This window comes from Microcebus murinus, chromosome 1 (genome assembly GCF_040939455.1).
Source record: "Microcebus murinus isolate Inina chromosome 1, M.murinus_Inina_mat1.0, whole genome shotgun sequence".
Lineage (NCBI taxonomy): Eukaryota > Metazoa > Chordata > Mammalia > Primates > Cheirogaleidae > Microcebus > Microcebus murinus.
This window is the reverse complement of record NC_134104.1, coordinates 10685998-10712026: the sequence shown is the minus strand read 5'-3', so window position 1 is coordinate 10712026 and position 26029 is coordinate 10685998. Positions and strand designations below refer to the sequence as shown.

Genomic DNA, 26029 nt, shown 5'->3' with positions numbered 1-26029 from the left:
GAGTTTATAAACTGACAAGAAAAAGACATGCAATCCATCAGAAAATTTGGCAAAGGATATGAATAAGCACTTCATAGAAGTACAAACCCAGATGACTGCAAAACATCCGAAAGGTGATGTTCATGCTCACTAGTAGGAAGGGGAATTTGGATTCCACTGGCATGGTTTGCTGAAGGGATCATGATTGCAAGAGGACCTGAGAGAAGACAAGAAGTTCCTATAGCCATGGAGCTCTGTTTCCTGCTTTATGATCTTTCTTTTCCAAAAGAATTGTGCTTATACAATTTTTATCACTTTAAGAGATTTTTAATCTTTGTTGTATGCCATGCTTTTTGTTCTGTTACATGTCTTCTTTCTTTAACTCTTACTACATAGGATTATTTTCTGTGTAACTTTATTTTCTTTTGTAGACACTATCTGGATATAGCTCATTTAAAAAGATAGCTAGTCATGCATTTTAATTGAACTAGCTGGTCTTATTTGATGTTTCAAATACAGTTTTATAAGATTGGTTTGAAATATATGAATAAATATTCATGCTTTTAATATCTGGATTAAAAAGAAATGAAATCTGAATAAACATTTCTTATGCAAAAGAGGTTAAGTCATGAATATGCACAGTTTGGTTTGTATAATGTGGCTTCTAATTGCAAGGACACAATTTCTGGCTTTTGCTTACTCTTTGGGAGAAAATACTTTGCCTTGAAGCTCATTATAAGTTGTGCTTGTAGAATGTGTGATTGAGTACAGTTTTCAAACAGCAAGCATGTTTGTAAGCTCATCACAGAGTTGTTGGGTGGTACAGGGCAGAATTCTATAGAAAAGTTTTAAGAATTTTAGAAGAATACTAGCATTATTATAGTATAGTATAGCATAGCATAGGGTAGCACAGCATAGCATAGCAAGTCATATTCCCATGCTGAGGTTTGTAGAACTCCACAGAGCAGTTAATGTAATCTAACCAAATATCTCTAGCCATGACATTCTGTTTCTAAATCCTTGTTTTTCCCCAACAGCTTTATTGTAACATAAATCACATAATAAAGTTCACTCAGTTTAAAGTGTCTGATTCATTAGTTTGTAGTTTATTGACAGAGTTGTGCAACCATCACCACTATCTAATTTTAGAACATTTTCGTAACTCCGAAAAGAAATGCCTTTTGGTGTCCAAAATACAGATCCTCACACTGGGGCTGAAAATGACCTGAGGTAGCATATAAGTAAAAAGTAGCAGAGTAGAAGATATTTTATGTTAATAAGACCTTGCCAGTATTTACAAGGTATTCCCCATAGCTTGGAAAACAAATTTTGTTTTGTGTTGTTCTCCCTGGAGTAAGAGAGCTAATTATTTTGTTTTTGTGTCAGTGGGAGTGGTAGTTTTGGAAAGGTTCTTTTATGGTCGCAGTTGTTTGAGTTCATGCTGTTGGTTTGCAGGGCACTAGCTGACATGAATAATGATGGAAGAATGGATCAAGTGGAGTTTTCCATAGCTATGAAACTTATCAAACTGAAGCTGCAAGGATATCAGCTCCCCTCCGCACTTCCCCCTGTCATGAAACAGCAACCAGTTGCTATTTCTAGTGCACCAGCATTTGGTAAGTCTGAAAATGAATTGGTTCCGGTACTTCATTGTATATTTTAAAAATAGATGTTTCCCTTTTATTTCCCTCCTAGTTTATAGCATTATGAAATTCTAGGAGGTAATTCTGTCTCAAAGATGATGGCCCTGTGCAGGCAGATAGTGCTAAGTGGAAGGAGCGTGTTCCCTGGGATGTGAAGGTGATCAAAGAACATGAAGATGCTGGTTGTATGTTGGGAACAGCTTTTTGGTCTGTTGCACCTTTGCCCTTTTTTTTCTCTTCCCATTGACCCTTTATGTTGTCACGTACTTCCTTTTGGCTTTTGGTTTCCATAATGTCTGTATTTCTCCTTGTGTCTAAACAATTCCTTTGGATTATGGTATCTAGAAATATATTTTTGAATTATAGTATTAGGTCAGTTAGCTACATTCAATTTTTTCTTAGAACAAAATGGAATGGAAAATAAAAACATTGGTAACCTGATTAAAAAAACATAATTCCATTAAAAAGTTATCTTTGAGCCACGTATTTTTCTCATAAATTAATTGGTAATTAGTTGACTGTCTAAGATCATCAACAGTTCTGATTTGTTCTCTGTTCTCACCATAGACTTTAATTATTTAGGTTGATTTGAAGATCACAGTAATCACATCTAACATCTGATTCATGAGGAGCTTCTTTAACAGTTTAAAACAAAATGCAAAAACTGTGACTAGAGTTTCTTTCCTGCTTCCTGATATATCTGATGATAGATGATAAGGTGAATTAGATTTGGGAGGGGCAGTCAGCAGTAATTCAGGTTGTCCCTGATACAGTTTTTTTTTTTTTTTTTTTTGAGACAGAGTCTCACTTTATTGCCCAGGCTAGAGTGAATGCTGTGGTGTCAAGTCTAGCTCACAGCAACCTCAAACTCCTGGGCTCAAGCAATCCTGCTGCCTCAGCCTCCCGAGTAGCTGGGACTACAGGCATGCGCCACCATGCCCGGCTAATTTTTTCTATATATATTAGTTGGCCAATTAATTTCTTTCAATTTATAGTAGAGACAGGTCTTGCTCTTGCTCAGGCTGGTCTCGAACTCCTGAGTTCAAATGATCCGCCCACCTCAGCCTCCCAGAAACTTAGGATTACAGGCGTGAGCCACCACGTCCGGCCATCCCTGATATAATTAATGATAAGCTAAGACAAATAAATACTCTGGTTTTACTTATTATTAGATTGCCTATTAAAAACAAACAGCATGTATTGCCTTTCTTTTGGTGAGGTTTAGCCACAAGGCTAGCTTTTTAGTTTTTGTAAGGGGAAAGATACAGGTTTGGGGAAGAATTTTAGACACCTAGGACAGTGGGTTCAAGAGAATAAGGAAAAACTTGTGTATGAGCAAAGTCTGGGAAGAGCAGAAGTGAAGAGTACAGTAGCTCTGTGTGACCAGGGCACTTGTTTGTCTTGTCCATTGTGTGTTCACAGTGATTAACCTTTAATTTACCAGCTTATTTAAGTGGAACTTGCTCCTGAAGGTCCCTGTAACCAATTTTTGTTCAGGACCCATGTGTTAAAATAGTTAAAGGGTATTTTTGGCCTTTGGCCTCCTTCCAGTGCTGCAAGAAGAAACTTCAGAATGGAGAAATGGTCAGGGGGCCAGAGGCATCCCATTTCTTCTTTTTCCCCTCAAACCAGGGAGTCAGTAATTTTTACTGTAACATTTAATTTGTTTTTGCTTATTCCATTCTGCTATAGGAATTTCAACTGTGGAGATATTGCGATTTAGTTTCAGGAGGTTCTGGCCTCACTGCTGAGAAGGTTTTACAGTCACTTCAGTAACTTGCCACAAGTTGGGAAGGGAATCCACCTGGATTTCTAACCTGACACCCTGCCAGCCAGCCCATAGCTCTTTCTGCAGGCTTCTCCCTGCCTCTCCTCACCTTGTTCTCATCTCATTCACATTCTCAGTAAATGACTTCCAAGAGGATAAGCCATGAGGGAATATGAGGACATAGGAGAAGTTACAAGTACATGGTCCTAATCAAGTTTGCACAAGTTTTCGAAAAGATCTGGTCTTTGCTAGTATTAGTCCCACCTGTCAGCTCAGCCTAGGCTAATTTATTTTTTAAATAGTTCTTCCAGGTGCTTGAGAACAAATAGTTTATTACTATTAGCATTATTTTCTAATTAATGTTAAAAATTGTCTGACTATGCATTTCTTAGCCCTTAGACATAGTATTTTATTTGATTGCAACAATAACCCCAGAATTATGCAGAAGTTACTAGCCCTGTTACATAGATGAGGGAATTGAGATTCTAAGAATGAACTGGCTTAAGGCCAGTTCAACAAAGGAGGTAGAGGCCGGGCGCGGTGGCTCATGCCTTGTAATCCTAGCTCTCTGGGAGGCGGAGGTAGGCAGATTGCTCGAGGTCAGGAGTTTGAAACCAGCCTGAGCAAGAGGGAGACCCTGTCTCTACCAAAAATAGAAAGAAATTAATTGGCCAACTAATATATATATATATAGAAAAAATTAGCCGGGCATGGTGGCGCATTCCTGTAGCCCCAGCTACTCAGGAGGCTGAGGCAGTAGGATCACTGGAGCCCAGGAGATTGAGGTTGCTGTGAGCTAGGCTGACGCCATGGCACTCACTCTAGCCTGGGCAACAAAGTAAGACTCTGTCTCAAAAAAAAAAAAAGGAGGTAGAGGCTTCTAAAACCAAGGTTTTTCTAAAGACTCTAGGTTTCCTTATTTCCTTTTGCCTCTCTCCTTCATTAACACCAAACCAGCTGGGTGACATGTAGTGTCACTCTTCCAGGGTTCCTTGACTGCATGTATTTTTGATGCAGACATTAACACATTGTGGAATTAAGGCTAAGGCAGGGGTCTGAGCAATCATTTTGTTCAACTCCCCTATTTATAGAAGAGGGAATTGGGGTGCAGTGGTATTATGACTTGCTTAGGGCACCCAGCTGAATTCTAGGAAATTCTATGAGTAAAATTTCCTTCTTTTCTCTCAGTGTGTTTGCACATAGCACGATTCTTCTTTTACTCTGCACTCACCTTATTTAGGAGTTCACTTTTCTCTTGTTTGGTTTTGGTTTTGCCAGAGTACATGGTTTTACTGGATTAAACCAGTATTTTTTTAAAGCCCCCCCTGTGTGTCATAGTTTCTGGGGGCATGGTCGTGAGCAGGACATCATAGCTTCTGCAGCTATGGAGCTTATTTCAAGGTGGGGGAGGCAAGCAAATAAATAAATAGTTCCAGGTAGGAATAAGTTCAATCAATTCATTAAAACAGGGTAATAGGATAGAGAGAGAGACAGACTGGACAGGGTGGCCAGGGAAAAATTCTCTGAGGAGATGACTTGGGCAAAGACCTAGGGGAGAAGCCTTCCAGGCAAAAGGACTACAATTGCAAAGATCCTAAAGCTAAAACCAGTTTGGCTTTGCCAGGTGTGGGAGGAACTTGTAGCTAGTAGACCATGAGCACAGGGAGGAAAGGCAAGAGCAGAGGGAGGAAAGGCAAGAGCTACAGAGGACTTTTAAGTGGAGGAATGACATAGTTGATAGATCCTTAAGAAAAAAATCTGGTTATCTGAAGACTAGACTGACTGTAGGAAATGAGAATGGAATGGAATTTTGGAGACCAGTTAGGAAGCTTTTGCCATGGGCAGGAGGTAATGGTGATTTAGATCTGACTGGTGATAATCATTGTGTGAGACAGATTAGATTCATTGTGGCCTATATTTTGGAAGAAAAATAAAAAAGACTCATCAATAGATTGGAAATAAAAGTGAAGAAAGAGAATTAAGGTTTTTAGCACGATTAACTAGATGGATGGTATAACTATATACTGAGATTGGGATAACAAGAAGAGGAATGGGTTTCGAGGGGAAATCAAAAGTTTTGGGCATGTTTGAGGGGCCTAATTGATTTCTGAGTTGAGGTGAGTGGGATGACTACTGACCTGGAGCTCAGAGGAGGAATTAGCAAACTCTGGGAGAGTTTGAATATGGATAGCGTGAACGCCCCAGGAGTGGATACGATATCTTAGGAAGAAAGTTTAGCTAGGAAAGAGCACATGATGTAGAGCTAAGTGTTGGTGTGATGTGACATTTTCTAAAGGTCTGATAAAAAGGAAGAAGCTAGAAACTGAGACTGACAAGAATGGAATGGGAGAAGGCCAAGGAAAAGTGCTTCAAGGAGGGAATGCTCCATTGTTTGAGTTGTTTCTGAGAGATTGAGTTAGAATAGGACAGAAAAGTGGTGATGGGGTTTGATATGATGAGCTCGTGAGTGACCTTGACAAGGAGTTCCAGTGGAGCAGTAGGGACAAAAACCTGATTGGAGGCTTAGAAGAGCAGAGAGAGTGTAAGTGTGAAGAGAAACAGCTGGAGGAGCATATCAGCTGAAGTGCTCCCACGTTCTTAGAGTCGAGAGGGAAAGCTCAGTGATTCAGAAGAGATGGGAGAATTTCAAGAATTACGACTTAGCACAGTAAGAGGTGATGGCATTCAGAATATAGCTTTGGTAGATGTATTCGGGTGTTTTTTTTTTTTTTTTTTTTTTGAGACAGAGTCTCACTTTGTTGCCCAGGCTGGAGTAAGTGCCATGGCATCAGCCTGGCTCACAGCAACCTTACACTCCTGGGCTTAAGCAATCCTGCTGCCTCAGCCTCCCAAGTAGCTGGGACTACAGGCATGTGCCACCATGCCCGGCTAATTTTTTCTATATATATTAGTTGGCCAATTAATTTCTTTCAATTTATAGTAGAGACAGGGTCTCGCTGTTGCTCAGGCTGGTTTTGAACTCCTGACCTCGAGCAATCCACCCACCTCGGCCTCCCAGAGTGCTAGGATTACAGGCGTGAGCCACCCCGCCTGGCATGATGTATTCGGTGTTTTTTTTCTTTTTTCTTTTTTGAGACAGAGTCTCACTCTGTTGCCTGGGCTAGAGTGCCGTGGGGTCAGCTTAGCTCACTGCAACCTCAAACTCCTGGGCTCAAGCAATCCTCCTGCCTCAGCCTCCTGAGTAGCTGGAACTATAGGCATGTGCCACCACGCCCAGCTAATTTTTTATATAGATATATTTTTAGTTGTCCACCTAATTTCTATTTTTTTAGTAGAGATGGAGTCTTGCTCTTGCTCAGGCTGGTCTCAAACTCCTGAGCACAAACGATCCTCCTTCCTCAGCCTCCCAGAGTCCTAGCATTACAGGCATGAGCCACCACGCCTGGTCTGGTAGATGTATTTATTTAGAAAATCATTTGTTCAGACAAAGTAGTCAATTGCTAAAAGGATGACAGTCTTTGCAGTGGCTAGTTAAAAGCTGAGTGGACTTAACATGGAAAAATTATGATGTAAAAGAATATTTTAACAAATTTGGGAGATTAAAAGATCCTTTTGCTAGTCTTTTTGGTGCCAGTTAATTTGAGGTATTGATTTAGGGGCCTGCAATACAGATGGGGTATCTTGAAGGTTAACTGGCTTGTACAATATCTTGTTGTCAAGCCTTTTGAAAGTCTGAAAGGTAGTTCATGAAAGGTTTTTAGTTTGTTTTTGTTTGTTTTTAGTTGTTGCTTGAGTAGATTGACATTCTTACTTAAGCAAAAACCGTGATTTAGGAGTATAATTTAATATAGTTATCAAATCATGTTTTACTTATGAAGTTTGGGGATTCTAAAACTGACAACAAGTTCAGCCTGATACATACTGATATATGTTGGTAAATAAAGTTAATCTGATCCAAATGAGATGTGTGGTCATGTGCTTTTACCTAGTAAAACCCAGGTTAGAGTTTTTTTCTTCTCCTTGGATTTTCAGCATCTATAAACATTGTTATTGTTCTTCAAAATAAATAATTTGTTTTTCTCCTTGTGGAAACAATAGATGCCAATTGTAAATCAACAATACAAAAAGACTTGGGAAAAAAGTAAAACTTACTTTTAATTCTATTACTCAGGGACAACCATTGTGCTCAACAACATTCTTTTTAAAATTTTATTAAAGTAATACATGCTGGCCAGGCATGGTGACTCACGCCTATAATCCTAGCACTCTGGGAGGGCGAGGTGGGTGGATTGCTCGAGTTCAGGAGTTCGAGACCAGCCTGAGCAAGAGTGAGACCCCCATCTCTACTAAAAATAGAAAGAAATTAGCTGGATAACTAAAAGTCTATGTATATAAAAAATTAGCCGCAAAGGGTGGCACATGCCTGTAGTCCCAGCAACTTCAGAGGCTGAGGCAGAAGGATCCCTTGAGCCCAGGACTTTGAGGTTGCTGTGAGCTCGGCTGATCCCAGGGCACTCTAGCCCAGGCAACAGAGTGAGACTCTGTCTCAAAAAAATAAAAAACTAAAAAGAAATAAAAATAAAAAATAAAAAGAGTTACAAAGAGAAGTGTGTAAATCCGTAATAGTGCTTATTGTAATAAGCAATAATGCCAACTGTACATCAACACAATGTGAAAAGACTTGGAAAAAAAGTGAAAATTACTTTTAATTCTATTACTCATGGACAGCTATTGTGCTCAGCATTCTTTTTTTTTTTTTTTTTTTTTTTTTTTTTGAGACAGAGTCTCGCTTTGTTGCCCAGGCTAGAGTGAGTGCCGTGGCATCAGCCTAGCTCACAGCAACCTCAAACTCCTGGGCTCGAGTGATCCTTCTGCCTCAGCCTCCCGAGTAGCTGGGACTACAGGCATGTGCCACCATGCCCGGCTAATTTTTTATATATATATCAGTTGGCCAATTAATTTCTATTTATAGTAGAGACGGGGTCTCGCTCTTGCTCAGGCTGGTTTTGAACTCCTGACCTCGAGCAATCCGCCCGCCTCGGCCTCCCAAGAGCTAGGATTACAGGCGTGAGCCACAGCGCCCGGCCTAGCATTCTTTTTACAGTTTTATTGAAGTAATACAAACTCCTAGTAAAAAGAAATACAGACAGAATTGTGTAAATCTGTAATAGTGCAGGAGGAAGAGGGAAGAAATAAGGTATCCAGGCCGGGCGTAGTGGCTCATGCCTGTAATCCTAGCACTCTGGGAGGCTGAGGTGGGCGAATTGCTCGAGGTCAGGAGTTCAAAACCAGCCTGAGCAAGAGCAAGACCCCCTCTCTACTATAAATAGAAAGAAATTAATTGGCTAACTAATATATTTAGAAAAAATTAGCTGGGCATGGTGGCACATGCCTGTAGTCTCAGCTACTCGGGAGACTGAGGCAGGAGGATTGCTTGAGCCCAGGAGTTGGAGATTGCTGTGAGCTAGGCTAACGCCATAGCACTCACTCTAGCCTGGGCAACAAAGCAAGACTCTGTCTTAAAAAAATAAAAAATAAAAAAGTAAGGTATCCAGTACACTTGAGAACAGGAGAATCCCCAAATAGCTGACTGGTATTCACAAGAAAGTTCAACCAATCAGACTGAAAGCAGCAACTGAAACTCTCTGTAGTACTGGTTGAGGACAAAAGGCCTAGGATAAGAAGGCCTGAGAGATCTGGAGTTGTTTATCTCATGTGAATCCTCGAGACAACAAGGCTTCCTTTGGGGGACTGGGCCCCATACTGAGGAGAAGTGACTGGGAGTAGAATCAAAATTGAACAGTATAGGAACATGGAGACAAAGGAAAGAGAAGGTCCAGACAAAAGTGGTAGAAGAGGACAGAAACTAGAAATCTCGGACAGCAGGCCTAACCTCAAAATAGGCAACAGAAAGTTTCAAGCAAGGGCAAATCCAAAGCAGAAGTTATCAAACAAGGTCAAGTAACACAATGTTACTGTTAGAAAAAAGAGAGTAAATAGCCAAATAACACCTATAGACAATGAAAGTACACCAGCAACTCACTACTTCAAAACAAGCTAAAAGAAACAAACTGTGGAAATGATAGAAGACTTGAAAGACCAATATAGATCAGAATTTTAAAAATCTCAGAAATAAAGTGACAGAACTGAGGGAAAAAAAGAGAAATAAAAGAAAAAATTCATTTCAGAAATGAAGACTAAACTGGAAGCACCACAAGAGGTACTGTCTGAAGTGAAATAAATGACAGAAAGAGGAAAGTGTTTAAAAGTGAAAGGAAATGAAAAAGGAGAAGGATTTGAGAAACAGTGACAAATTTTTAAGGCAAAGACTATTGACTCTGTGGTCAGTAGGAGTCCCTGAAGAAGAAAAACCAAAGCAAGAAGGTAGAACAGATGCTAAATATGAATTTAAGACAATTTTCTTGAAATAAAAGATTTGAAACTATGTTTAAAGGAGAGTATCATATGGCTGAGGATATAGATCTTGAAAGACCAGCACTAAGATATATTCTACTTAAATTTATTTGGGCTTGTAGAAAAAGAAACCACATGGCTTACAAGGGGAAAAAATTAGATTATCTTCAGACTTTTCGACAGCAGTGCTTTATGCCAGAAGAAAATCGAGTAACATATTTAGAATTTTCAGAGAAAGAGTGAGCCAAGGATTTTGTGTCCAGAAAAACTGACTTTCAAGTAGAAAGAATATAGACAAACTGTTATTATTTTGGAAGGACTCAGGGAATATTAACATGAACCTTCTTAAGGAATCTGTTAGAAAATGTGTTTTAGACAACCAAAAATAGCTAGAGATACATCAGTATTAGAACTAATGGTGAACGTTAAATATATAGTTACCTGTAGAACTAAAACCTAAATGAAGGCAAGAAGGAGAGAGTATAAGATGTAATTCCTATGTGGTCTGACAATGTAGATACAATAAAACTATATAATATTAGGGGGACAGGAATGTTTGAAAAATGATTTAATGCTTTCAGAAATTATATTTGTGGTAGTGTTAATACTGTTATTCTGAAACTGTCATATCTAATATGTAATAAAAAAATGAGTACTTATAGAATAGTCTAATTCTCTGATTCCCTTCTATCATATACATTGAAAATCTGTATTCTAAGTGTAGAAGTTCTCAACACAGTATTCCTGGCAGCTACAAAAAAATAAAAAGAAGAAAAAAAGGTGTGAAAGAAGGAGATACCACTGTAGTAGAGAGTGTCAAATGTTAAACAAAAGCTCTATAGTCTTGGATTTGAATTATCAAATTGGAAGTATCAGTATGAAATCATAAGGCTTCTCTCCTTTCCCCCATCTGCCTATTCATCTAGCCATCCCTTCCTCTCCTAGTTCTGTCCACTGAAAAGCCTAGAAACAATGATCTACCACAGCAAAGCAGTGAGCACTCCTACTGCCCAGATTGTGAACTTGAAATACCATTTCTCACTAAGAGAAACCAGAGTATTTTTGAGAAATGGCTGAATCTTGGTCTACAGTATGAAATGTACATAATGAGTTTGGACGGACTCATCTTGTAATACTGGTCAGCAAGGAAGCTATCAAAGAATAGTAGAGTGGTATCAGAAGTTCCCTGAAGGGCCGGGCGCGGTGGCTCAGGCCTGTAATCCTAGCACTCTGTCAGGCCGAGGCAGGTCGATTGCTCAAGGTCAGGAGTTCAAAACCAGCCTGAACAAGAGCAAGACCCCGTCTCTACTAAAAATAGAAAGAAATTAATTGGCCAACTAAAAATATATAGAAAAAATTAGCCAGCCATGGTGGCACATGCCTGTAGTCCCAGCTACTTGGAAGGCTGAGGCAGAAGGATCGCTTGAGCTCAGGAGTTTGAGATTGCTGTGAGCTAGGCTGATGCCACGGCACTCTAGCCCAGGCAGCAGAGTGAGACTCTTGTCTCAAAAAAAAAAAAAAAAAAGTTCTCAGAAGCTAACATGAAGAGGCTTATATTGGCCAAAGAAAGGACAATTCGAGCCTTAAAAGTGATAAGTACCATGAATTAAAACTCAAATATTTTTAAATGTATGACTGAACAATTATATTTATTTTAAAAATTCACCTTAGGAGGATCATAGATAACCAGTTCATTATCTTGAAAATGGGTAAAGGGAAAGAACCAAGCATTTATCATACTTTTCCTCCATGAGCTATACAACCGAATAGCCAACTATTATATCCTCATTAGAAGCACCTCTTTATAAAAGTATTCCAGCTAATAAATGACAAAGAGATGGGAAGTTTAGAACATCACTATTTTGCAACTCTCCATAAATGAATAACTATAGGCATTAAGCATCAATGACTGCCAAGATCGCCAAAAGACAACTATGTTTTATCTGCTTCCTATAGTGTTGCCAAAGAGATCCAATCTAAGTCTGATCCAGTCTTCAGATCTGTCTGCCTATTTACAGGAAATACAGTTAGAGGAAAATGTTGAAATGTACCCTGAGGATGCAATCAGCAAAATCCAGACTGGGAAACTCTACAGGTCGTAAGACCCAGAACCTTCAACAGATAAATTGCAAGGAAAAGAAAGGCATGGACAAGGGCCTATAGGTTAAATGAAACCTGAAAGACATTTCAGTGATGGAATTTCTGACCATGCCTGAGGGAGATCTGCAAAATCTTCCCCTAAGGGCAGCTACAAGACTGGACAAAATTGACAAAATAATCATTTCAGTGCTCTGGAAGTGAAACAAAGATATACAACTATCTGAGAATCATTTGTGCTTGAAAAGCTGCTGAGCCTCAGGTATGAATAGTGGGAAATATAGAAGTCTGTGGCATTCTTTCCTTGGCATGTTCCTACCCCAGACTCTTCAACTTGATTAATACGGAGGGGCAAGTTGTAAATACTGTCAACCTTGCTACTGTTATTAAAGGGGACTTACTTGGTTTGGAGCTGGAAATAATACCTGTGCTCAACAGCTTTGGCAGTGAAAGTGACGATCTTGGCAGCAGATGAGGAGGTAGGGCCAATAGCTCTATTAGCCTGAAGTTGTGGTCATGGCTAGGGCAAGTGTATTCTTGGTTGAGGCAGTGTACATGTGAAGCTAACACCAGGGTGGGCCCAAGCCAGCAAAAACTCCTGACCAACCCTCAAGCTACATGCATGTACAGAGGATATGTGAAATGGCCCTGAAAAATACAAAAGCTGGGACATTAAAATGGTATGAACTTTGAGTACATTTTTGTGCTGACCTGTAGATTGATTGACAGAGAAAGAAAACCTTACTGACTTCAGGTATTTAAGTACAACTTCCATCCAATCATTGGTCGACTATTGTGCTTTGTACAGGGGCAAACCCAAGCAAGCCAGCCTTAAAAATAGAGATAAGAGTTTGTAAAATCCCAATTGAGCAGAGCCATCAGGGGCTGCACAACATGGGAAGGATAGATTTTGCCCATGTAAATTACTAAATAAAGATAGAAACAACCTTTGGTTGTTTTGTTTGATTTTCCTTTGGGGAAAAATCAGAGACAGAGTAGCCAAAATACGTTATCTAGAATGTCCATTTTCAGCTATAAATTATGAGACATTCTTATAAAACAGGACAACATGGCTCACACTCAAGAAAAGCAATCAGTAGAAACTATCTCTGATCCAGCTGTCAGATTTACTTAGCAGACAAAGGCTTCAGAGCAGCAATTTTGTTCAAAGAACTAAAGAAACTAAAGAATTAAGGGAAAGTATGACAATGAATCAATAAATAGAGGTTCTCAAAAAAAGAAATTACAAAAAAGAACAAAATGGAAATTCTAAAACTGAAAAGGACAATAAACAAAATGAAAAATTTACTAGAGGGTCTTAATAGCAGATTCAAGATAGAAGAAAGCCAAATCAGTGAATTTGAAGCAGAATCAATAAAAATTATTCGATTCAAAGAATATGGAACAAAAAGATTGACAATAGTTAACAAAGCTTCATAGAATTGTAGAATAAGATCACATACACCAATATATTAGTACATGTGGAGGTCCTAGAAGGAAGATAGAGAAAGACACAGAAAAAATATTTGAAGAAATAAAAGCCAAACACTCCTCAAATTCAGTGAAAAGCATTATTTTACACATTCAAAAGCTCAACAAACCTTGAATAGGGAAATACAAAGAGATCCATACCTAGACACATCGGAGTTAAACTATGAAAGCCAAACACAAAGATAAAATCTTGGAAACAGCAAGGGAAAAACAGTTCATCAAGAAGGAAAAAAAAAGCCAACCAAGAATTTTATATTCAGCAAAACTGTCTTTTAAAAATGAAGATGAAGGCCGGGCGAGGTGGCTCACGCCTGTAATCCTAGCACTCTGGGAGGCCGAGGCGGGTGGATTGCTCGAGGTCAGGAGTTCGAAACCAGCCTGAGCAAGAGTGAGACCCCGTCTCTACTAAAAATAGAAAGAAATTAATTAACCCACTAAAAATATATATATACAAAAAATTAGCCAGGCATGGTGGCACATGCCTGTAGTCCCAGCTACTCGGGAGGCTGAGCCAGAAAGATCGCTTGAGCCCAGGAGATTGAGGTTGCTGTGAGCTAGGCTGATGCACAGCACCCACTTTAGCCTGGGCAACAAAGTGAGACTCTGTCTCAAAAAAAAAAAAAAAAGAAGGTGAAATTATGACATTTTCAAATAAACAAAGACTGAGAGAATTCATTACTACCAGACCTGCCTTTAAAGAAATATTAAAACAAGTCTTTCAGGATGAAAGGAAATGATCAGAAATGGTAACTTAAATATATCAAAAGAAAGGAAGAGCATCAAAAATGATAAATATGAGCCAGGCACAGTGGCTCATGCCTGTAATCCTGGCACTCTGGGAGGCCAAAGCAGGAGGATTGCTTGAGCTCAGGAGTTCAAGACCAGCCTGAGGAAGAGGGAGGGAGACCCTGTTTCTTCTAAAAATAGAAAAATTAGCTGGGCATCATGGCACATGCCTATAGTCCCAGCTACTTTGGAGGCTGAGGGCAGGAGATTGCTTGAGCCCAGGAGTTTGAGATTGTAGTGAGTTATGATGACGCCACTGCACTCTATCTGGGGCGACCGAGTAAGACTCTGTTTCAAAAAAAAAAAAAGAAGGTAAATATGAAGGTTAATTTAAAAGATCCTATAAATCTGTTTTTCTGCTTTTCTCTCAACTTTAAAAGATATGAGATTATATAAAGTAATAACTCTAACCCTGCATCTCTGGGCTTATAGCATATATAGACATAATGTGTGACAATAATAGCACAGAGGAGACAGGGCACTGAGCTATCTTTGTGCAAAGTTTCTATATTCTGCCCACCTTAGAAGTAGATTATGATAAATTCATTATCAATGTGGAGATTTTAATCCCTAGAACAACTACTTAGCTACTTTTAAACAGTAATCAAAAAAATCAACATAGTTCAAAAAAAAATCAACAGAGGAATTTAAACACTAAAAATATTTACTTAAGACAAAAGTTTTAAAAATTGAGACAATTAAAAAAGAAAGGAACCATTTTGTTGTTGTTGTTGTTGTTCTATCATTTCTTCTTCACTTATTGGTTAGAATATTTTTTTAAAGAGATGCTTTCCCCCCATCAGATATTGAGTTACCTTGAGGTACAGTATATATAGGAAAGGCAGGTGGAATGTTTGATTGTCTCCTCACATTTCATTTGCTAGTTAAAAAAATAATAAATTGATTGCCTAGCATCCTCCCATGGTGACCAGTTGGGATTCTATTTGTTTTTAAATATCATTTTGAATTAATGAATTTAATTGTATTTTGATGCCTTTAAGTCCACTGCATTTATTCTCATTGATCCTCATCTGTTTGATTCCTCTTCAAGTTGGGTCTTGAATCCTTTGATGTGATGATCCTTGACATAATTTTTGACACTCTTCAAAACAATTAATCTGAAACCGTATTTTATTTATTTATGTATCTTGTCTTTAATGGTTTATTGTAAAGGATAGAACTCATCCTTTATATTTATATTTGGCTATAAATATAGCCAAATGGAGGAGAGGCATAGTCCAGGGTATTGGGGAGAGTGAAGAGCTTACATGGCCTCTCCAGGCAGGACCCTCCCAGCACTTTCATGTATGCATTCACCAACCCAGCTCTCTGAGCCATATGTTAAATGGGAATATGTCACATCTAGAAAGTGATTTTCTTCTTCAAGCAGTACTAGGTTAATTATCATTTAATGTAGAAATGTGATCAGAATTGAATTTTCTCGGGATTTTTTTCTTCACAGGTATAGGAGGAATCGCCAGCATGCCACCGCTTACAGCTGTTGCTCCAGTGCCAATGGGATCCATTCCAGTTGTTGGAATGTCTCCACCCCTAGTATCTTCTGTTCCCACAGCAGCAGTGCCTCCCCTGGCTAATGGGGCTCCCCCTGTTATGCAGCCCCTGCCTGCATTTGCTCATCCTGGTAGGTGACTTGCTGAAACCATATACTGAATTTTTACAACTTGTATTTTGCTGTTCATTATTGTTAAATCTTTTATCTCCACTTTCTGATTATATTTTAAATGATACTTTATTCCAGGGAAAAATATCTTTTTCTTCTTTTTTTACTTAATTTTGCATTTTTTTTCCAACATATTAAATGGGATATACTAAGGTAGAAAGAGGGAAAGGTAATGGAATTATAGATTTCTAGGTACTACTGTGGACAAGGGTGAACTCAACAGTGAAAGCCAAAGGTATATTTTCCTTTTAAGGGCTAATGTGAGCAATTGAAGTTGAACAGTATTTTGAACATTTTGTGTTTTCATGTATCAGTTACTACTTTTCTTTAGCTGCTATGAATTGCTAATAAGCAAGCCAGTCCCTGGGAATAGAATTATGTGTGGATAGGGGGAAGAAAAAGAACATTTTATACTATTTTATAGTATTACATGCTTCCTTAATTGAAGGAAGCATGTTAACAGTTCTTGGTTTAATTAATTTCATTTTGAGACTTTATTCAAAATCTTTTCTCCTTTAGTTAATAGAAAGCATAAACTATAGATGTAGGCAGCCTTAGTCTAACAAATCTTAATGAATTCATATCAATATGGAAAATATTTTTAAAAAAAATACTTTGGATGTGTCTGAACAAATTCAATAGCATTATATCTGAAACATTTCTTTGTCTGTAGCCCCCAAATTTGTTACATATATCAGGATATGTCTCTAAGTTATAGCTAGAGAATCTAAATGTACCTCCTTTTTTTTTTTTTTTTAGATTTTCTTGTCTCATGTAGTCCATCTTTCATATATGGCCACAATTGCAGATGTGATGGCAGCAAAAAAGGGTGTGAAGTTGATTTTCAAGAAGTGTCAGTGAATCCATACACTGAGTTTTGTTTTCTTTTGTGGTCAGTCCCAAATGTTGCAAGTTGGCAGGCAAGGGTGAGGGAATGTGGCTGAGACTAGGAGTGTTTTTTTCTAACACAATTAACCAGCCCAAATGAGAATCAGACCCAAAAGCTGACCCTCCCTAGTGTCATATGTTATCTGGCCAAAACTGCTGTCTGTGACTTTTTGGCTAATACTTCAGCTCCTTCAGTATGCAGTTAAGAAAATGCAGTTTTATATATTTAAGCTGTTACCTGTTTATTGAAAAAGGTCCTATAAAATGTGATGCAAAATATTTAATGAAGAGTAAAATTTTATGGACGTCAGCATTACTACTTAGGTGATTTTTCAATACAAAAAGTAAATGTGGAAATGTTTTTGGCAGGAGGACAGAAAGTAAGGAGGGAGTAGCTCTTTTTAAGTCCAGGCTGGTAAGAAAAGAGGAATGATTTCTGCTTCAGATTTGATGACTATGCATTCTAATTCTCATAAATAAGTTTATCTTTATAGAATTAAAGTTATTCAACATTTATTTATTTTTACAGCAGCCACATTGCCAAAGAGTTCTTCCTTTAGTAGATCTGGTCCCGGGTCACAATTAAACACTAAATTACAGAAGGCACAATCATTTGATGTGGCCAGGTAAGTTTGTTTGTTTTTAAATGGGAAGTTTGGTTAAAACCATTATTTGATTGATTAACTTATAAGTTTGAACAAGAGTTAGCTACATTCTTTTTTATCTTTTTTGTAAACTTTTGTACAGTGCTAATAATACTCTTCTTAATTCTGGATAATATCGCTAGATTTCATCATTAATGTGTTGCAGAGATGACAGAAATCAAGGATATTACGTTTCCTAAGAGGATAACAAATGGAGAGTAGTAAAATGTTTAAAATAGTAAAATAGAATTCTGGGGTGGAAGAAAAATAAGTGAACTATTTTGTATTAATTATTTAAAAGTTTATGTATAAAATTTTTTATATGAAGATTGGAGACTCAATTGGCCTTATATTTTAATTCTATCTCCGATACTCTCATGGAGTCTGGATTATTAGTAAAATTCTATTAAAGACCATTTTATAAAATGAATCATTCAGATTAGTAGACAGTTTACATTAATCAAATATGTGGCTCAGTTTGGGGAAAGCTCAGGTGACCTTATTGCTTATATTATAACCAACCTTGGTTTCATATTATCTTTCATATTCTTACTTTGCATTCTACTACACTAAGATGAGAAATTAAGTCTCTTTGTAAACCATCTCAAAACTTTTGGAATGAAGGAGGATGTAAATGAAGATGATTCCATCTTTTCTTGTGTCAATCCCCATTCGAAATCTTTAAGTGAATGTTTAGGAAAAACATCCAAATCATGTTTTCCTCTCTGCTCTCCCTCCTCAACAATCATCAACACAGAAGATTTCTGTGGCAAATATGAGGGGTTTTCTCCCACACACCCAAGCAGCAGACACCAGCTGGGTGTCTTCTAATGCTATTCCAACACTATCTACCTGGAGATAGCATCAGATCCCTCAGGATGAGGGCTCAGTTCCCAAAACTTCCCACCCAGAGGCCAGTCACAAGTCCAGGCCTCCAGAACTTCCCATGGCCTCCTGTTTGGGTTCCATTAATTTGCTGGAGCAGCTCACAGACCTCAGGGAAACACTTACTTAGCATTTACCAGTTTACTTTCAAGGATATTACAAAGGATATAGGTGAAGAGATGCACAGGGTGATATATGGGGGAAGGGGCATGGAGCTTCCATGCCCTCCCTGGGTGTGCCACCTCCAGGAATTTCCATGTGTTCAGCTATCCAGAAGCTCTCTGAACCCTGTCCTTTTTGGTGTTTATGGAGGCTTCATTACACAGGGATGACTGACAACCGTGTGGAAATATAGTTGGATAAAAAGGGTATGATCTCATGCTAATAGACTTAAGTGGGGAAACCCAACAAGGCCTGTCTGTTCAGATTCTTCCTGGTGTCTGTGCGTAGCATTCCTTTCTCCAGGGAATAGGGCAGGACCCTGTCTGGAATGAGGGTCTCAGGAACCACGATCAGATTACAGTCCTGCCTTGGACAGGTGAAAGGAGGCTAGGAGAAGGTCAGAGAGAGGGATTCTGTTTACTGTAACAGGGCTGTGGGAGTTATATGACCAGGAATCGTGGATGAAACCAACATATAATATCACAGTGAATCAAGGCATTTTACCACTTTAAAGAGACAAGCATATTGAATATAATTCAGTTAACACAGTCATCATTTCAAAAATGATTTTTAAAAAAATCAGTAACCTGAAAACCACAGTGCCAAAAGCTTTATGCACATTAACTCATTCTTCTCTATAAGATAACTCTTGTTATTTTCTGTGTTATAGATCAGGGACTAGCTTAGAGACATGTAACTTGCCCAAAAGAACATAATTCATAAGTGACAGAGCTAAGAGTTGAACTGAGTTCTTCATGATTTTGTTTTCTCTAACACATCTTATTTAATTTTGCTATACAGGTATTTGTGTTCCATTTAATTAAGGTTATACTCTTTTTTTTTGAGACAGAGTCTTGCTCTGTCACCAGGGCCAGGATGCAGTGGTGTCATCATAACTCACTGCAACCTCTAACTCCTAGGCTTAAGGGATTCTCCTGCCTTAGCCTCCCTAGTAACTGGAACTACAGGTGTGCATCACCACGCCTGGCTAACTTTGTCTATTTTTAGTGGAGACAGGGTTTTACTCTTGCTCAGGCTAATCTCGAATTCCTGGCCTCAAGCAATCATCCCACCTCAGCCTCCCAAAGTGCTAAGATTACAAGCACAAGCCACCACACCTGGCCAAGGTTTTACTCTTAAGACACTCAGACATTTATTAAGTATCTGCTTTGCCAGGCATCTCATTAATCCCATTCAACTCACAACCACCTGTTTAGTAGATATTATCTCAAGATTATAAATCAGGAAGCAAGCCCAGAGAAGTTATATTTCCCACCCATAGTATACAGCTTATTAGTACATAGTAGAGCTGAAATTTAAACTTATTCCATAGTAAGTTCCTTTTTTTTTCTTTCCCCTATACCATGCTGAAGTTTTTTTTGTTTGTTTGTTTGTTTTTGCGACAGAGTCTCCTTTATTGCCTAGGCTAGAGTGAGTGCCGTGGCGTCAGGCTAGCTCACAGCAACCTCAAACTCCTGGGCTAAAGCGATCTTTCTGCCTCAGCCTCCCGAGTAGCTGGGGCTACAGGCATGCGTCACCATGCCTGGCTGATTTTTTCTATATATTTTTAGTTGTCCTGCTAATTTCTTTCTATTTTTAGTAAAGACGGGGTCTCGCTCTTGCTCAGAGCTGGTCTCCAACTCCTGACCTTGAGTGATCCTCCCGCCTCGGCCTCCCAGAATGCTAGGATTACAGGCATGAGCCACCACGCCTGGCCCATGCTGAAATTTTGAGTTTACTCTGACTTTGCAGAAGGGATTTTGAAACCTGCCTTAAAATTGATTTGTGACATTAGAGTGAATAAACAATCAGTTTTAGCAAACATTCATGCTATTATAACAACTGGGTTTTTTATGTTAATATTTGCCTTTTCAGTAATTTAAATTTGTAGCCAGTTTTGGCAGTGCAGTCTACCCAGTCTAACTTTTGGGTAACATATTAATGAGTGTTTAGTCTATTTAAATTCTCAGAAATTTGGCAGAAAACTATGAGTTGATAAGTGTAATCTGGGACAACTTCTGTGTGTAACACCCAACATTCCTGGCATGCAGGAGCAAGATAGTTAGCTTCTTAATGAATAGGCAGGAGTTGGAATCAGCAAAATGCTAGTTGAAAATGAGAGAGTTGTCACAGAAGTACACACAAAAGAACAGATCATAGTAAGTGTTTTTTGTTAAGAAATTCATAAAAATTGAAAAGGTAAATTCATATAGGTACTTTTCAAGTATTTGGGAGCTGTTTCCTGTGCTCAAGGAATGGTATATATTAATAATAAGTGCATAGATAACACATCAAAATGATTATGAGGTTCAATGTGGGAATAAAATTTTGGTTTGAAATAGATATTTTGGTGAAATGAAAGGGTATTACTTATAAGCTGTCCTGGAAGGGGAATGCCATTTTTACTGTCAGCTCAGCCATCGCATTTAAATTACTCAATTTATACATCTGACCCTTCACAAGCCATTGGTGCCAATGTGATACTGGCGAGGGCAGTGGCATCTGAGGAGCTAATCACTAAGAATGTCCAGACCCAGATTGACTGCCGGCAGGTGTTTCCTCAGGTCGGGGTTGTGACACGTTGGCAAGGAGAGGTTGACGCTGCTTTGTAGTCACGAAAGCAGAGTTCTGTCGGTTATTGCTCCGCTTGTCTGCCGTGAACCTGGAAATCATTCTGTTTGCTCTTTGAGAAACTCTCCATGTGGAAGAAATTCAAACTTCTCAGAATGAAATAATCTTCATTAAAAAATGGGTCCAGGCCAGGCACAGTGGCTCACGCCTGTAATCCTACCACTCTGGGTGGCTGAGGTGGGAGGATCGCTCAAGGTCAGGAGTTCAAAACCAGCCTGAGCAAGAGCGAGACTCCCGTCTCTACTAAAAATAGAAAGAAATTAATTGGCCAACTAAAAATATATAGAAAAATTAGCCAGGCATGGTGGCGCATGCCTGTAATCCCAGCTACTCGGGAGGTTGAGGCAGGAGGATCGCTTGAGCCCAGGAGTTTGGGGTTGCTGTGAGCTAGGCTGATGGCATAGCACTCTAGCCTGGGCAACAGAGTGAGACTCTCTCTCAGGAAAAAAAAAAGGGGGGTCCAATATTTTGATGTATAAAAAGTCATACATTTTTTGAGAACTAGATAGTTACTTATTTGCTGTCAACATTGCTTTATAGCCAAAAGAGAAATGTTCCAGAAATTAGAAATATGTGGGCACTATTAGATCACCTCAGTTTTAAGGAGAATTTTCATACTTTTATAGAACCTTTAAATTATTAAATTATATATACTAATTTGAAAACAGCCACTTGGTCTGTTGTGTTTACCCTTGATTCTAGAAAAATAATGAGCTTATCTATTTTGAGATAAATATTTATAACCTTAAAAATGAGAAATATTCATGGCAGAAAATTCAGAAATAGTGATTAGAAAATGAATAAAATGTAATATATCATTATCTAGAGAAATTCTTAGTTTATTCTAAAGACCTTTGATAGGTTATTTCTTATGGATAATCCACTTTCTCTCCTTTTTTTTTTCCCTCACAGTGCTCCTCCCGTGGCAGAATGGGCTGTTCCTCAGTCATCAAGACTGAAATACAGGCAATTGTTCAATAGTCATGACAAAACTATGAGTGGACACTTAACAGGTATTTACAAATAGAAATTAGTTTAGCGAAATATGATCTTTGTTCTAAATCCAGATTGTTTCTAGATATGGGTCAAAGATATTTTCCAAATATCTTTCTCTGTTCCCTTATTTTTAAATAGTGTTTTCGTTGTCTCTGTTATCTTATGTTCTCATCTACTGGCAATTCCTTCGATAGTTACTTTATTTTCCCCTGCTTCATGCCTTTGCCCCATTGCCTCTCGGCAAAATGGAACATAGACTAGGTATCCTCCTGTACGCTGAAAGCCACTGACATGCAAACCAAGGCACTAGCAAAGTAACACTTCTGTAAATAAAAACTACCTTCAGATTCTTGAGCCCAGCTTTGTAGATGAACTTGAAGCTGCCTATTCGTCAGGTCAGCGTTTGAGGCAATATGCAGGGTGAAAGGTAACCAACTGGTGAGTTTGGAACATAGCTCACTTGCTGACTAGCTGGGGCTCACCACTTTGGATCTTATTTATGTATTAAAGGCCAGTGTTATCTCAATGGATTTTTTTTTTTTTAAATAGTGATTCTTTTATCTATATCAGAAGGATAGAGAAGAATTTTAGGATACTATTTGAAATCTTTTCTATGAAAGGTTAAATATTTAAAACTGATTAGAAAGTTATTAAGAAAAAAAAGAAAAAAAAAGAAAGTTATTAAGAAAAGTATAGGTTTAATAAAGGAAAATAGAGATCTCTCATATGAACATTAAATGCTAAAGGAAAAACTGTAACTGCTGTCTAACAAACATGAAAGGAAGGGAAAAAAGGATTAATTTTCCTGGGGTGGGGAAGCAACGATATATAACACAAAACATTTTTTTTTTTTTTTTTTTTGAGACAGAGTCTCACTCTGTTGTCCAGGCTAGAGTGCCATGGTGTCAGCCTAGCTCACAGCAACCTCAAACTCCTGGGCTCAAGCAATCCTTCTGCCTCAGTCTTCTGAGTAACTGGGACTAACAGGCATGCGCCACCTTGCCTGGCTAATTTTATCTATATATTTTTAGTTGGCCAATTAATTTTTTTCTATTTTTAGTAGAGACAGGGTCTTGCTCTTGCTCAGGCTGGTTTCGAACTCCTGACTTTGAACGATCCTCCTGCCTTGGCCTCCCAGAGTGCTAGAATTACAAGTGTGAGCCACTGCACCTGGCCCAACACAAAACATTTTTAAATTCTGATTCTTACTACCATGGTTTTTTCCTGGTATTATGATTGCAACAGAAAACAAAAATGTTTTTATGTTTAAAAATGTTAGAGTTGGATGAGAGTTTGAAAGGTTCTGATCTAATTTTGAACCCAGTCTCCCTAAAGGATCTCAGCAGTTACCTCAAATAAGCACATATTTGTATCTGAAGGGGTGAATAAATATAGATAAGTTCTTTGTAGGTAACACTCACTCCCTGCCAAGTAGTAGCTGTCATTTTTATACATAGTATGTAAAACTACTCTAGCTTATGCAGGTGCCGAAGGAATATTTGATAGTATAGTTTAAAGTACTGTTTTACACGATTTGTGTGATACCAGTGCGCCATACAAACCCAGAACTACATTGCCAACAAATCTGAAAATATTTCTTCAAAACATTGTCAGTGTTTGCTGTGAGTAAGTTAAAATAGTATTCACTTTTTTTACTCTGACAAGCGGTCTGGTCGCTATTTGTGATTATGTATCTTGCTTTGTAAACCTATATCTTGCTCTTACTCTCTAATCCTATCTTGCTCCCCCTCAATAAATTTCAGCTCATGCTTGCCTTTAAAAAAATAAAATAAAAATAAAATAGTATTCAAATCGACATTGATTGAGAAATTCTTTCTTGGTTAGGCGTGTGTTTTTTGAATGAAATGCATTATCTACATCCCAGATACAATGAATGACACAGGCATTTGAACATTTTAGAACTTTTAAATATTTGAGGTAGAAAGTAAAATTTGAAGTATACTGGAAAGAAGGCAGATTTTGCTATTCTTTATCTGCATTATTTATTACTACTTTGATCCAGTAAGAATTGATGGTGGGAGTTTTACTTTTGAACCAGACCTTTGTGTAGTCATGACGGTGGGAATAAATAAAAGAACTGTAATTGTTTTCCTTTTAGGTACTTAGGAGTAAATATAGAGGTTTTTTTAGGCTAAACTAGACTGTTGATAGAAGCAGAGCTGATTTGTTTAAATGGATGAACTATAAAGCTCATTGTCCTGATCACAGCTATAGAAATAATTCAGTGAACTCAGAATGGATAAGAGGAGTATCAAGAAAGTTAAAAAAAAGGTGCAAGAATATAAAGAAACCCAACTGAAATATATAATTTAATATTCTTAATCTCTTTTTATTCTTTCTTGATTTTATTTTTTGTGGGTTCTTGCTTTAAAGAACCTAAAAAGCATTTTTACAACATGCACATAACTGCAATTTCTTAATATAGTGCAGTAGTTCTCAACCTTGGAGTTGTGACATCCTAGTGTTATGAATACCAGTTAAAGTATAAGAGTTGTAGATAATCTGTTTTGATATAAATGGGAGGAGAATCTTGGTTATCATTACTTACATTCACATATGTTTTTGGAGTGAGATGGAATTATCGTTGGCTCTCCAAGAATTGTACATAAACTGCACGTAGTCTTCTAACACACGCCCATTGTTAATGTACTGTTGGTACTTAGAGGAATGCCTGATTACCATTGTGATTTATTTTCACATACTTCTTTTGGATGCTATCACATCTGGCTACATCTGTAAGCATGTGTTGTGGACATAAGAATGCCATAAGGTCCCACCTGAAGAAGGCAAGAACCTCTGATCTCGTGATATCATGAGAGGAAGCAAGGCTAACCCAGCAGTGGCATTATTTAGGCCATTCACAATCTGGTTTGATTTAGCTGGTACATCTGATTAGGTGGACATCCTCATTTTCCTTCACAACTCAATGTCTATGCTGTTGCATGTTCTTAAAAGAGGTAGCCGTATAAAATAAGGCCCATTCTTTAAGGTCATGTAAAAAGCTCTAGAATTCTCGTAATCCTGTTAATGCTAGTCTCTTGTCACAAAGGTATTTTATTATCTTGTTACATTCTGAAACAATGAGTATGCTATTTGGTTATTCATCTGTTAATCAGAAAAGGTAAAGTCTTAGTAATTATCTGAAATAAAGCATTAATTCCTTCTATTTATCTCCTTTCCAGTCATAACTTCTCTACGCAAACATAGACGGCTATAGTGGAGTTTGTGAACCTGAGATTTCTGTTTATCCCATAATATCTCCTCATGAGCTAGTACTCCAAGACCAATATCCCTTTATATGCATAGGCTTCCATAAGAGAATTCTGAGCACTTAAAGCTCAATTTTTTGCTGTCCTGTTATGTTAGAATGCTATCTTAGCTGTTGCTGATCTATTTTTAATGTTTTGCAACATTGCTTTAGCACATATAGAGTCAAATATTAGAATCACAGGAGACTATTGTGATCTCCCATGCAGGGATCAGCAAACTTTTCCTGTAAAGAGCAAAATAGTAAATATTTTAGGTTTACAAGGCATGTGTTCTGTGTTGCAGGTACTCAGTTTTGCCACTATATGGCAAAGGCAGCCATATAGCATGCTTGAATGAATGGGCATGGCTATTTTAATAGAACGTTATTTACAAAAACCAGCAGTGGGCCAGATATGGCCTATTGGCTGTAGTTTGCCAGCTTGTGTTCTAGATTATTTTTCTCGTTTCACAGATGAAGGAACTTTATTAATTGATTGATTGATTAAGACAGGGTCTGTGCAAGTGCAGAGCTAGTTCTTCACATTTATTGTTACCCTTTTGATCTGGAATAGATAAAATATTAACATTCTTTTACATAGTTCTGAAGTGCTGAGAATTGTTACAAGTGTAAATTAAAATCTTTTGCTAAAGTTTTGTTTTTGTTTTTTTCTAACATAGGAAACGTGTTCTAATCCTGGCTGTGATATTAGTCATTTGTGCAACCTTGAGTAAT

At 38.0% G+C, this 26029-nt stretch overlaps 1 protein-coding gene across 8 annotated transcripts in view; it reads left to right on the top strand.

Moving 5' to 3' along the window:
* The window catches only part of ITSN1 (intersectin 1), a 222367-nt gene that overhangs the window by 70718 nt on the left and 125620 nt on the right, over positions 1-26029 (top strand). For all 8 annotated transcript variants that reach the window (XM_012747020.3, XM_012747022.3, XM_012747015.3 and 5 more), the window contains exons 5-8: positions 1435-1595; positions 15602-15781; positions 17238-17334; positions 21943-22043. In XM_012747020.3, coding sequence (XP_012602474.1) covers positions 1435-1595; positions 15602-15781; positions 17238-17334; positions 21943-22043 — 539 coding nt within the window. The remainder of the gene's footprint in view (positions 1-1434; positions 1596-15601; positions 15782-17237; positions 17335-21942; positions 22044-26029) is intronic.